Source organism: Triplophysa dalaica, chromosome 3, assembly GCF_015846415.1.
Source record: "Triplophysa dalaica isolate WHDGS20190420 chromosome 3, ASM1584641v1, whole genome shotgun sequence".
NCBI lineage: Eukaryota > Metazoa > Chordata > Actinopteri > Cypriniformes > Nemacheilidae > Triplophysa > Triplophysa dalaica.
Window position 1 is genome coordinate 24,232,042 of NC_079544.1, and position 14,494 is coordinate 24,246,535.

At 37.3% G+C, this 14,494-nt stretch overlaps 2 protein-coding genes across 2 annotated transcripts; both read right to left on the bottom strand.

The window, feature by feature from the left end:
- Positions 1-1,300: 1,300 nt before the first annotated feature.
- Positions 1,301-11,588, bottom strand: pigr (polymeric immunoglobulin receptor). The gene is made up of 9 exons (XM_056743006.1): positions 11,472-11,588; positions 10,679-10,708; positions 8,506-8,824; positions 7,483-7,554; positions 7,176-7,208; positions 5,139-5,286; positions 2,316-2,478; positions 2,151-2,206; positions 1,301-1,881 (listed from the first exon to the last, which is right to left on the bottom strand). Exons 1-9 carry the CDS (start codon positions 11,515-11,517, stop codon positions 1,798-1,800), a joined length of 951 nt encoding a protein of 316 aa, XP_056598984.1. The 5' UTR covers positions 11,518-11,588; the 3' UTR covers positions 1,301-1,797.
- A 204-nt stretch (positions 11,589-11,792) lies between these two features.
- Positions 11,793-14,494, bottom strand: dad1 (defender against cell death 1). Its single transcript, XM_056743683.1, has 3 exons — positions 14,190-14,494; positions 12,913-13,076; positions 11,793-12,094 (listed from the first exon to the last, which is right to left on the bottom strand). Exons 1-2 carry the CDS (start codon positions 14,398-14,400, stop codon positions 12,946-12,948), a joined length of 342 nt encoding a protein of 113 aa, XP_056599661.1. The 5' UTR covers positions 14,401-14,494; the 3' UTR covers positions 11,793-12,094; positions 12,913-12,945.

Sequence of the window (14,494 nt, forward strand, 5' to 3'; positions counted from 1 at the left end):
AGATACATTTGGTGAGAATTTCCAGGGTTATGGGTAGCCTTGCGTCTGGGTTGGGCTCTCTGTATGCCTTTGATGATCATGGATGTTTGGGAGCTGGTTATGGCTGTTGATGGAAAGTTAAAGATTAATATGTGGAAGAACTGGATTCCGCTCAAGTATCCTCTGATAGAGCTGGCCTGAATGCTTTTTGCTGTGTTGAGGAATGAGATGTAGGAGGTGATAGTAAGTAGAGATAATTCTGGGAAGGGAATGCTAAAAGCCTGGTGAAACGATCTGATGCTTCTCCACTCGGTAAGATATAATTGCAGGGTCCTGGGGGAAACTGCATGAGTGGTAAAATAGTGAGAGAGGCATCGAGAAGGGTTTGCAGTGGGTGATTTACTGGAAGATCAATTCCGTATAAATTATATAGAATTCCTTCGATTTCCACAGCACACCAGTAAATTCCAGTGGCTAGATCCTGCAGGTTTCTCATAGTGATGGTAAGTAAACTCTTATCAGGACGATCAACTACTGACACTTTTCCTTTAGTTTCATTAGCGTATGCCAGAACAGAGCAATAATTATATATCCCGTTTGTATGATAGCACCAGTATTTCTTATGTTGAATATATTTTCTGTCATAATGAAATGAAACTGTAACAGATCGACCTGTCCCGACAGTAAATTCTCTCTCTGCATCCCCGTTTGTACAGTCAGCACCTGTAACATATGAAGAAAAAAACAATAATTACCATAAAGCTGTTTAAAATAGTTACAATTGTATTAAACAATATCATATCGCACACGAGTAAACTGATCTGTGACACATACCTGTAATGAACCAAAGAAAAATCCAAAACTTCAAAATGACTGTCCAGTTGTCAATAAGTTGGTCAAAAGTTGAATTTTTCCATAACTTCACATCATGTCTACAAACAATTTTGTTACAACAGAAACAAACTATTTCCTAGTTAATAACATTAATGAAACAGAGAACTGAAGGCGGCAGTCATACAATTGGATATGTTTGGTTTTAAATGCATCTCTCACTTCCTGCCTCTTCCATCTGGAGTTCCTCTTGTATCACAAAGATAACTTACTTCAAATGACAAAGATTTACTTTTATGGAGTTTTTAGTTAAGATTATTACATTCTTAATGAGAACTTTGATGATTTTCTGGCAACATCATAAGCTTTGTAGAAGAAGCTGTATGTTTCCTTTACAAAAGGACAAAATATAAGTGAGTCACCGCAGAAGTGAACTGTTTGTGGTCAAAGCCTGTAAGCACAGAAATACAAGTAATGACAACCTGTACTCTATCCTTTGATTCCTATACTTTATTTGACTGTTTTATGTGATGTGAGAAAGTGAACGCAAACTAAGCTGTTATTTATTGTTGTACAAAGACTAAGCCACTACATAGTGTTAAAACGTTGTGTTAGTGTTTGTTAGGATTCACACAGTATTCACACATTCTGACAGACAAGAAATGCATAACATGACAGCTGCTTTAAAATGGAAAATGATCTCTACACTGCACACAACTCATCATCTCTAACTGACACTTAATATATCTAAACATATTTTTTAAATAATTTATGTTGTTCAAATTTAATTTTAGAATTACAAAGAATTGCAAATGCATGGGGAGATTAAGTTAAAAAGTATGTTTTTGGTTATATAAAGTCAAATAAAGTCATCACACTTGCCACACTGGGTCATACCCAGTATATGATGTATATATAAAAACGTCCTCTAAGTGGTCAAGTGTTTTTTGTGCTTCTTGTAATGATGGACTTCTCATGTGATCTCTATCAAACCACGTGAACCTGATGAGCTGGAGTGTTCAGGAAAATGACCGAAGTGTTCTTGTAGTCATCTTCTTTCCATGGACACATCTGTGAACGAACATTGATCAAATCCAGCATCCAGGACCTATGTGCATTTATTTCATCTTAAGAGAGAACTAAAATATGAAATCAACTATTTTTACTTTACCACATAGTGCTGTATTTCAGCGTTAAAAGAATATTCAATTATATTGTTTTTTTAGCACATCAGACTTCAGGCAATGCTAAAACAGCTCTTTATTTAGTTATTAACGTTAACCTTTAGCCCACAAGGCTAAAGAAAACCAAAGCTTTTTTATCATTTTGACTGCACTTACTGCGAGTTTGTCATTCAATTCACTTGATTCAGTCTCTTGATGTCTGTGTTTCTTCTCTGATACAATGAAATAAAAAAATGGTGTTTTTGGTGTTCAATATATATAATTCCTATCCATAAATAACGATTATCATTTAAAAAAATCGAACAATGTTGACAAACTTACTACACTGTTGACGAAATCTCCAAATTGCCAGAAACGCGATTATCACAACACAACACAACACAATCCCACACACAATCCACGGGGACTCCAAAAGACGGTGACTGAAACACATGTCAGAATAATATTTCAGCACAAATTGAAACAAAACCGGTCTGTAAAGACTCTAGAGCAAGTTTGCAACTACACTTATACTGTACACGTGAATATTAAATGTTACATGCTTTTAATTATATCACAAATTATACAACAAAATGAAGGTGTTAGCAAACATGATAATAAAAATGTGGTAACAATTTACATTAAGGCACCCTTTGTAAAGCATTTATAAATGTGTTCATTAATGATTAATAGATCTTTTACAAATATATTATAAAGCAGTTATAACAGCATGAATAAAAAAGGGGATTTTAACAAAATACCTGCCAGATGGTGAGCCATTTTTAACTCACAGGTTATAAATACTTAATAAATATATTTATTCATTATTTATTTTACATTTACATTTATTTAGTTGTTTGCAAAATAGGCTGTCACACTGAAGAATGAAGGATGTTTTGTTGGATTTTCCTATTATTGTATATTTCATTTTCACTGGTTACTAACGTTCATAACTTATTAATAAATGGTATACAGGTAATAACTTTATATTAAGGTGCAGTTTTGGGGGTTATTAATGTTCATAACTCATTTATAAATGGTTCACACGAATCCACTATATTAATGCACACAGTGGTGTAGTCTACGTGATACGCAGGTATACGCCGTATACCCACTAGAAAAGATCAAGAATTTCAGTATACCCACTTAAAAAAGCGCAAGGTTACGTAACAACATCGTTTGTGTCAGAAAAGTACGACGCACTGACTTTTTGACACTATCAGTGTTTTCGTAAGCCTGCCCCCGAAGCTACTGGCGCTTCGTGCAGCTGCAGCAGGTGTTACAGATAATGAGTCCGACGAGGCTCATGCGATGCTTTACGCGGGGTCCCCACTCCTCGCGTTAGTGTTCCGGGGTCGCAATGCGCATACTGTTCGCCCGTGTATTATACTTTCTGCCTTTAACTCACCCCACTTTTAAAACCACTGCGAAGTCTTTAATAAAACAAGCATATTTGTTATCATTTAAAATAACTGTAAGTCATATTGTGACTGTTGGCATATTAAATTGTATCTAACTAGCCAACTTCACAAACATTAGTTTGTGTGTTGAATCAATACATGAGGGAGAAAGGGAGAGATAACTTATACTACAATGTTTATCATCGTTTTAGATGATAAGAGATGAGAACTCCTTACAAGCCTTGTGAAAGTCAATCTAGAGACACTGCCAGCAATCTTTAGGTGCAACAGGTGCTTGATAAAACTGCACAAATGTTCATTGTTAATTATTATAGTTAACTTTCAATGTCAATAATAGATGCAACTTACACACATATAGTGTGTGAAAAATCTAGTTATTAGGGACGAGTATCAGAGTTTGATTTTAACCATTTTTTTCAATATGATTTACTGTAAGTGTCTGACTTGGCCTTAGACTAAATCAAAATCTAAAGTTTATACTTTCACAAGATATTCTTTACATTATGTAGTTGCCTTGCTTAAAAAAACAATAGAACCCTGCCCAAAACACAAGAGATGCAGATGGGAATCAATAGAAAAGGCATAAAATAAAAAATTATAAAGAAATGTGTTTCATAATGGTATTTAAATGGTAACCACTAGAATGTATGTAATACTATTTTTAGCAGGATGGGTTTATGTAGAAATACTTAATAGCTTTTCCCGTGGATCACTAATGTGCATTGAAAATTGCCAGTTGATAAAACCTGTGCTTTAGTGACTGTATACATAAATAAAACTCTTAACTGACTGATTTAAAACCAGCAAGTCCCCCCAGCTGTCATTGGCTATTGAAATCTTGCTTGCAATAAATCTTTCTTGGTCACATACTCCATCCTTGCATTCGTGAGTGTGGTGGTGCTCATGGGTTGTCGACCTGGGACGGACTAGTAGGCTGGGGGGGAATCAGAGTATACTCACTACAAAAAACTAGACTACACCACTGAATGCACACTTTCATGGTTTGCTATCATTTATAACTCTTAACATTTATATGTTAGGTGTTTTGAAATTGTAAATGAATACTTCACAGGCATCCACTTTTCTTTGAAGTGCACTTTCATGGGCTGTTTATGGCCCTCCGGTTTTTGCCAAGTGGTTGATATCCTTAGGACAACCTCATGTTGACCCTGGGACAACATTTAAATCAACCAATCAGATTTCAGAATTAAGTTTGCAGTTTATTTTAAGTTGAATCTTCCAACCAGGATTAGGTGCTTCTAGACCATTGTTTTTCACTTATCGTTTCCCTCTGATTTTAGGGGTAAGTTATGGTTAGTGTTTGGTGTTGGTTTAGGTTTTATTTGTAAAAATGTTGTCCTTAGGTTAACAATATAAATTTTCCTGAGGACATCAATCACTTGGCAAAATCAGTTCGAGCCAAGACCGAACCCAGCAGGCGAAATGGAGGCAAGGCGATCGAGCCAGGCTCACCACCTGCTTAACTTGTGCCAGGGACACTCGGATGTGTTGGAGTTCGCGACCGATTCTTCGAGGTTGCAGGGGAGATGGTCCACGATGAACAGGAACAGATGGTCCTGTTCAATGGCGGCCTCAATCAACCTTTAAAACGGCGGGAGATGCAGATGCTGAGACCTCTGGGCTTCACGGACCTGATCAGGTACGCCATGAACCGGCCGGAGCCCAGGGTCTCAGTTCAATCCTATTCTCCCTCTTCGCTGGCCACCATCCCCGAGGGCCATACCCTACAAATCGGGGTCGTGGGCCTCTCCACACCTCCTGCACCCTCTTCATCGTCCTCCAGCCTCACTGGCAAGCGGGGTAGACGGGAATCCTGGGGGTCCTCGTCTGAAGCCTCCAATCCCGAGCCGCCCACCCCATTCACCTCGTTTCTTCAGCAGAACACCAGGTGGGTGGCTCGGCTGAAGAAAAAGAGGCAACGGAGGGCGGCTCGGAGTCCAGAGGTCCCGAATCCGGTGGTCCCGAGTCCGGAGGTCCCGAGTCCGGAGGTCACGAGTCCGGAGGTCCCATGTCCAGAGGTCCCGAGTCCGGAGGTTCCGAGTCCGGAGGTCCCGACTCCGGTGGTGTCAAACCCCATATATTTTTTGGGGGGGCGCTGTGGGGAGGTGACGGTCCGAGCGTCCAGCCCGGCCGCAGATTCTCTCCAGAAACCGGCACCCAGGCTGGTCCAGCAGCCGTCAGAGAGCCCTGCCCAGCCACCACCACAGAGCGCTGCCCAGCCAGTTGTCCAGCCGGAATCCAGTCCGGCGTCAAGCCCTGTCCAGCCGGCCTTCCGACCGGCGTCAAGCCCTGTCCAGCCGGCCTTCCAACCGGCGTCAAGCCCTGTCCAGCCGGACTGGACTTTCCCCAATGTTTCCTTGTTTGCCCCCACCCCCCCTCCCTTGTTTGTTATTTTTATTATCCCACCCCAACCCATTTGTGATTATGTCTTGTATGCCTTTAGTCATGTTCACCTTGTCTGTCTGGTTTTTGTCTGTTTCCCAGTCAGTCTTGTCTTGTTAGTTACCCCTTGATGAACACCTGGAGGTGTTCATTTGGGGGGGGGCTTATGTCATGATTCCACTATCATGTCATGTTTATTCGTGTTATTTGAGTGGAGTCATGGCATAACCTATGGTTTTATGTGAGATTGATTTGGTTCTTTCTCGTGTCTTGTCATTGTTCCCTACATCTCGTTCCTCGTCAGCTTCTCCTTAGTGCTAATCCCCAGCACCTGTTTCTCGTTAATGACCCTGTGTTTGTTCCCTATAAAGAGTCCTCATGTTTCATTGTCCTGTGCTCATGCATTGTATGCTGTACGTCTTACCTCGTGTTGTAGCTGTACCTGTACCTGTTAGCTCTTGTTAAAGTTTATCCTGTACGTTTGATCTTGTCCCTTGTTCCTGTCAAGTAAGTCTAGTTTAGTTAGTGTGTTTATATTCAAGTGTTTGTTTTTGTAGTCTTAGTTTAGTCAGTGTTTTTGTTAATAGTTATTCCAGTCCTGTTTTCCCCCTCGTGGGTTTTTTTTTGTCATATTGTAGTGTTCTTTGTTTAATAAACTCCTGTTAACCCCTCATCCACCTTGCTTTCCTGCAATTGGGTTCTCCTGCCTTGTCTCTCATGTCAGTTCATGACAGAAAATATATGACTCACATCAGAGATGCAGCCTCTTGAGCATGCTGTTTCAACATTAATTTTGGTTTTGATTAACTATTGGAAGTAATTAAATCATTAATAACACATTGTAAACAAACAAGTTAGTCACCCTTTGTGGATTTAGTGTTAAAAAGTAATCAAAAGTTTGTTGAATTTAACTTGGTAAGCAAGAAAAACGACATAAGATATGAAATATACAATGATAAGAAAAAACAACATAACACCCTACATTCTCCAGTGTGACAGCCTATTTTGCAAACAACGTCAAGATAATAATGAATCTGCTTGCGAATCAAATAATTAATGAATAAATACATTTATTAAGCTTTTATAAGTTGTGAGTTAACAATGGCTCACTATTTGGCAGGTATTTTGTTAGAATCCCCCTTTTTATTTGTGCAGTTATAACTTCTTTATAATATCTTTTGTAAACAACCTTTTATTCATTAATGAACACATTTATAAATGCTTTACAAAGGGTACATCAATGTGAAGTGTTACCAAAAATGTTTCATTGTTAAACAAGGTAGACCAACATCTAAAAAAACACAAAACAACTCATTTTTGTCTTTCACTGCTGAAACTTTAGTTTTCTCTAACAAAAAATCCTTCTATTTATCTCCAGTTACCACTGCGACACCATGTTTTAACACTGGACCTGCAGAACAGTACAAGAAAACATTTACACCTAAAATATCTACGTTCAGTTTATAACTTAATGCTACACACACAAATGGAAGGGTTATATATACCAGAAATCTATAAAAATACAATACATGAAGATAATGACAAAATCTTTTTCGCCCAGATTCTTATAACTGTTTAGTCTTCAGATGTTTCAAGTCTAATTTTGGGGTAACATGTTTCTCAGACATGTTCTTGACAGGTTTTCAGAAAAGGACAATTGGATGTAATGATGTTCTGTAGATCACCTGAGGTTTTGACTGTAGTTACAATGAACACTGATTCTGTCTCCTTCATCTGCACTCACCGCACTGACACACCTGCACCAATACAACAATGAGAAACATAAACAGATAGGCCTATAATGTATGTGGTACTTTACTCAGTCATGAATAACAATTGTAGATACACAGCATTTTGATGTTGGCCGTCTGAAAAATCATCTCTACATTTGAAGTTCTGTATTGGAGTGTAAACATGGACAGTATACATAAAGAATATCAAAACATGTTGCAACCTGTGCAAAAAATGTATTGCACAAAAGGATCTCCACTGTAATGCATACAGATATTTTGCCGCTGTGTGATGCAGAACAGTTAAAATCTATAAAAATATTGCATTATATACAGTACCGTCATTAATTTACTAATCTATAAAATACTATTAAAATAGAAGTCATTTTTAACAAAAATATTTTTTATAGCTGTATTTTAAATTTTACATTAGCATTGCAGACATGTATGTAAAATGAAAAAAACTAATGTATACATAAATTTTTACAGTGTCTTGTAAATAAACGTACAATATTTATTAGAACATTAAAAGGAGAACAAGTGTTTAATTTATATATTTTATAAATTTATCATGCATTTTCATTGCATAAAACATAATATTGACGATTATTCACCTCATTATTGTGGAAATAAATCAATTAACTAAATGTCATAAGGTAAACGTCAACTTTTTATTTAATTTTTTTGCATCACTTTGTAAATATCGCTCAAACATTTTTTGACTGTAACTTCGCTTTAATAATATCATCCAGAAAATAACCTAATTGAATTACAATTTTATTAAAACAATAATAAAAATTTGGTCACTTAGAATTTGCCAAAATATCTGTATTGGGGAATAAAATACAGTAGAGCCATGATGCCATTTAGAACCGTCAGTCTTGTGTTTTTTTTTGGTTAGAGCTCATCATGGACAAGAAATATTTCCTTATTTAGCTAAAATATGTGTATATTTTGTGATAAATGTAACTGTTTTGCTGACCCTGAACGACACTGATATAAAGAGAGGCTGTGCTGTCAGAAATCCACATTCCCCCGACCTCCACACCACACCAGTACCACCCTGAATCCCCTTTCATCAGATTCTGCATAGTCACGGTGAAAACATGTTGAGTGGGGTCATCAGCGATCGTCACCTGTCCCATCCCATTCGGGGCAGATTCATGGTCATCGGTGCGAGCCAGGTTGGTACAGAACTCTCTCATCCGGCCTTGGCACCAGTACTTTACATGACTGGTGTACTGTGGGTTGTAATGGCAGGGAACGGTGACAGACTGACCCTCAAGTACAGTCAGATCTCCTATAGTGGTCACCAGTGGCGGTTCTACATTGAATCACTCCCCGGGCGAGATCCGCTCTGGGTGCCCCCCCATCTACTCCCACCCATCCGAGAGAAAAAAAGCCATGTTTTACCATAACTATATAAGTGTAAGACGAACCTTATATTTCTCAATTGCACAAATCCTTCAACAGAACATTTTAAAAACACAATTCTGCACAAATCAGTATAAGTTATCAGAACTTAAATATACTCTATGTACATAAATGTTGCAACATATGTACATGATGTACATATGTATCATGATGTAACACGACCAGAGAACAACAACATTAAAATATTAAGAATAATATACAAATAAAATATAGAAAAAATATTCTAAATAGCACAAATCCTTCATCACACAAAAGCAAATCTAATTATTACACTATTGCACTAAGAACAGAAAACACAAACTAAAACCTGACCTTTCTGGCCTTCCTTAATGCAAAATCATCAATAATGTCATCATACGAAATCTGCCCCCTATTGAGTTATTGATACTGATGATAGGAAGGCCAGTGAGCTGTTCTTGAGACATGGTTGACCTCAGGTATGACTTGATCAACTTTTGAAAAGCTCCTCTCTGCTTGAGCCACAGTGACTGGCAGAGTAAGTGTAATCCTGAGAGCAGTCCAAAAGTTGGGGTAGATCTCTGATAGATCCTTATCATGCATAAAAGTGATAAAATTCAAGGAGGCTGATGGTTTTTGATGGCTGACCAGTGACAGAGGATTCTCCAAAATACTTTAGAAGTGCCCATGAATTTGCAATTGAAATTGACATCAAAAGACAGTAGGCTACAGTATAACTCTTATGAATTGCAAATTTAAATAAACATGCCCTTACATGCCAAATGTCTGTCATGACTCATTAGACGCTTTATTAATCTAATCTAAGGGAGGAACAATTAGCTCCTTGGTTACTGCCTCAAATTATATTCTTTGTCACGCAACAGAGTTATAGCAAATGTTTGCCTTTGAACACATCCAGACATATGTTAATTTCGTTGGCTAATTACAGGGCCCAACATTAACCCCAATGATGGAAATAAATAATAACTTTACTTGTAACAGTTTTGTTGCAAAGCACAATCTTATGGTGAAATTAGATCTCGTGTTTGTTGAGTTAAGACCGAATTATTGTTGTATAAGCATCATAGCAAGAAGGCTAACAAACGTAAGAGTTAACGTTACCACCCATTAACATTAGCCCTTCATTGATGATGGATAACGTCACCGTAATCATACAGAGAGAACGTAGTTACATACCTTTATCTTTTGCTCCTTTCTCCGCTTCTACTTTGATTTTTTCTTATATTGGGCACCTGACGGCTTAAACCTTTTTCTCTCCATCGCTTTCATGTTTATCTGGCACTCGACAATCAAGACTAAACCACTTCACCTCCACATAATCGTTTTGGATTAACTTTTTTTATTAGCCATTTCACACACAATGCAGAAAAAAAACGTGGAAAAATAGGCCTGTGCTTTAAAATTATGAATGAAATGTGCGTTATTTAGAAGAAAGTCAAGGTGTGACTGATTTTAGCCCACTAAATGGGCCCCCCTCCTTGTCCGCTCCATTTGGGAGAGGTTACCTGTCCATCAGGGGATCAGCCCCTCCCCTTTACAGTTTTCACACAGCTTCTGCGCTTCTCAGCAAGCAGGGGCGGCGATTTGCCAATTCCCCACACAGACAGTTATATTATACATAATAGAAACCTGCTTTGCGGCGCGGATTATTTTTCTTTTTCAAGTGCTTGTGCCGCCCCCCACGTGTCGTGAAAATTTGGCGCCCCGGGCGGCTGCCCGGTTCGCCTGTGCCTAAAACCGCCACTGGTGGTCACCGTACAGTAGAAACCTAAACATCAAGGAGAAAGAAAGCGATTCTTGGAGGTAGGCCTATACATGAAAAGATCATTTAAGTTAACGTTTAAAAAAACAAAACAGTCATAACCATACAACATTTAAGAATTTCCTATAACGTCATCCATCTTGTTTCCAACTGGTTAGGTTGACCATCTTTTGACAGCAGCAATTGAGGAGGTTAACAAAATATAACATCCATCGAGTGAATTAGAGAGGCCACACAGAGACCAAAAGTGAAAACTTGCTTTTAGTAACACCAACTTATCGAGAAATAGATAGTTACCATGTTATCAATAATTTTGTATAATTGTGTTAATCAAAGACCTGGTTTCACTGTCCAGTTTCTTTCCCTTATTAATTTTTCAACAAAACAGCTAAATTCTAAACATGCATTGGGGACCTAAATAACATCAACAACTATGCTGAAAAAGGCTAGTTTTACCATCAATACTTGTTGTAAAGGAATGTTTGCACGATGAATGTTTGTAAAAACATCAAGTGTATTGAAAAGTTGAGTGCAATGACCCTGATCCAAATCACTGCGAGGAATGCAGTGTTTTTTTTTTTTTATAAAACTTAGTGCAAATTAACAGCACGTATACGAAACATATTTTTCATTTGATACTCTGAGAACATAGGATCATTAAGAATTGCAAATTCCAGAGAAATGAAAGTGAAACGCTGACCAAATGTAAGTTCCCTTTCAAAACCCAACCAAGGCAGATTGTTACACTCAAAACATATAAAAAACTGACCTGGCAGATGACCAACAACAAGAACGGTTAAAAGTTTTAGAAACATTTTGTAGAAACTTTTGGTATGATCAGCTCAGCGAGTCTCTCTTTCCTAATGGCAGCTGTCAGGATTATTCCTGCCTCCACTCCTACGCGAGTCTGAATAAATTTTGTCCGGATGTGGAAGATTTAACCATTTGTGCTCCAGACCTCAGATGTGATGAATGCCAAGTCATTTTAATGGGTAAATATTATGGCTTACCAATAAAATAAAATGTGTTGTTTCCAGTAAATTTAATTGTCAGAGAGTAAGTAGAAGCATTTCAAAAAAAATCTTAATCTTTAATCCATTTGGTAGATGATTTTATTCCAGTTCAATTGCTCATACGTCTTTACCGTGGTGTTGTTATTACTATTCCCTACAGTAGAGAAATAAAATGAAACTTTTCTTTCAGGCATTTATTCTGTTTCAGAAACTTATAGAAACAGTTTTAGAAAAGTAGAAAACATTTGTAAAGAAAATGTGGACAAGAATTCATTACAAATGACAATTCTGTCAAAACAAATATTAACATATCGAGACAGTGATGTTGATGTTGTTGTTCTGCACATGAGCTACAAGCCTCTAAATTTGGTCTTCATATCTGTAAAAAAAAAACATAACATCAGATTCAATAAGTAGATTAATACAAACTCCTATACAGCTCATCTTAGACAGAAATAAGGTAAAAATTGAACACAATGTTAAAAAGGGGACATAATTTGTCTTAAAAAATCTGATTAATTATTAAAAAAAAGTTCACCTCAGAAAAACTCAAACAGACACCAGACATGTTAACTATCAGTCTGCCAGAGAGCTTTAGAAGAATTGGCTAATATGGTTCAAAGTGCGATTTTGAAAACATTTAGGGCATGTCAGAACAGATCTGACCCCTAGAAGCTCACTTTGCATGGTGCCATCTGCCGATTATAGAGCACACTGCATTTGAGGAGAGAATGCAGCATGAAAATTTATGGTTTTGAAGATGGTATCAGTCATTGCTGCATTTCACAGACTTCTAACTTATTTCCTTTATATTTTTTCTACCTTTTAACTTTTCTGATAAACTGTTTAAACTGCTTTGTCCTTGATTCTCCTTAAAATAATATTCTTTGGTTAAATTAGAGCTTCACACGTCTAATACACATTTCTCAACGGAATTTGAACATAAGTTCATCATTGTAAATAGCTTTTGCCTTTCTGTCCTACCATGGTAAACTGCATTTATTATATTTATTGTCTCAACTTGCTGAAAATGTATTTTATTAAGAATCTTGACCAAGACGATTAAGAAGCTTAAATACACACAGATTTTATAAACTGAGCTAAGCAATATAGCACATGCCACAGAAACACACAACTGATTCTGAAATATTGCATACAATAGTTATGTAGTCAAATTGGAGTACAACCAGCACTCACCTGAAATAAACGGAACGGGGCCGACGGTCTCATTCAGCCAACAAAATTGACAATCACGAGATGAAGAACAGTGTGAGCAAAGAGAAAGTCAGCAAAGGCTCTCTCAGGAGACACAGTCAGGAAATCTCCTTTATTCTGAGGGTTGATCTGGATGCGAAGACAAACTGCAGACAGAAGAACATGATCACAACAACAAATAATTAGCATGTACATTTAACTTAAAAGAAACCATATACATCTATTCACGGGTCAATAAACCTGGAATTATAACCATTTTGCAGGTGCACCATTATATGAGAGATTGTGTTTGTGATGCCACAAGAATAAACAAATTTAGTGCCCCTTGGAAACTTCCAGGGAACAAGCAATATTTGGATTTTGAAATTCTTATATAAAATGACAGAATATAATGAATATCGTTGTAAAAGAAGATAATTGTGGAAAAAACAAAACGAAGTGGTACAATGAAATATCTGTCATCATTTTCTCACCCTCTTGTCATTTCAAATCTGTATGACTTTCTTCTGCGGAACACAAAAAATATAATTTTTAAGAATATTGGTAGCCAATTGGTAGTTCCCATTCACATGTATTGCACAGATACAAAACATATGTAAGTCAATGGATATCGCTGTTGTTTGGTAACCAAACTTCTTCAACCTTTTTGTGTTCCCCCTAAGAACGAAAGTCATATAGGTTTGAAATGACAAGAGGCTGAGTACACGGTGACAAAATTTTCATTTTGGGGGGTGTGAGCTATCCCTTTAATTCCTATTTGCACCTCACAAGCAGTAAAAAACTTAATTCATCCCTCATCATATCAAAATATGAACAAGATGATAAAGTAATATGTGGATGCTTTGGTTTTCAGTAAATAGACATTAAGAAGGTGCAAGAACAAGAAGATATACTCTTGAAGAAGACCTGGGGTGGCAGTTAATCACCTCAAGTTACACGTACATGTGCTCATTTAATAAGTGGTTAATATTTTTGGCACTAAAGATTTTGAAAGTTATTTTTAAACCATGCTTTTTGGGATGGATAAAAAGATAAGAAATATATTATTAATTATATTCTAAGAACAGCGAAATGCATGGATGCATGTTAAGAAAGTACTTTAATACATATATTTTATATAAATTTCTTTAAAAACACGTCTATGTTGGCTTGGAGCAAGCAATCATGTTAACAAGTAACTTAAGTGGCAAACTGAACGTGGCTCATTTAACGAATGAACTGCTGATTTTAATTAAACAATGTAAAATAGTCGTAAATACCGGCCAGGATGAAGCATCCCACACATGAGATGAATCCAGACAAGAAGCTGTTGAAGGGAAACGTTCCCACCAACACACAGTAGACGAACTGAAAGACTCCAGTGAGCAGAATGTACAGCAGATACGCGTCGACCACCTTCAGTTTGTTCGGCGTGCTGCTTCTGTACTCCTCCACAAACCGCGATATGACAGAAAATACAGAGTTAGACATGATTTCTGCTCTTAATGTCTACACAGAGTACAGACTCAATAAGTGAGGAAATGAATGACGTGTAAGCAACGAGCGACAGTTGTGCGTCCTCAAA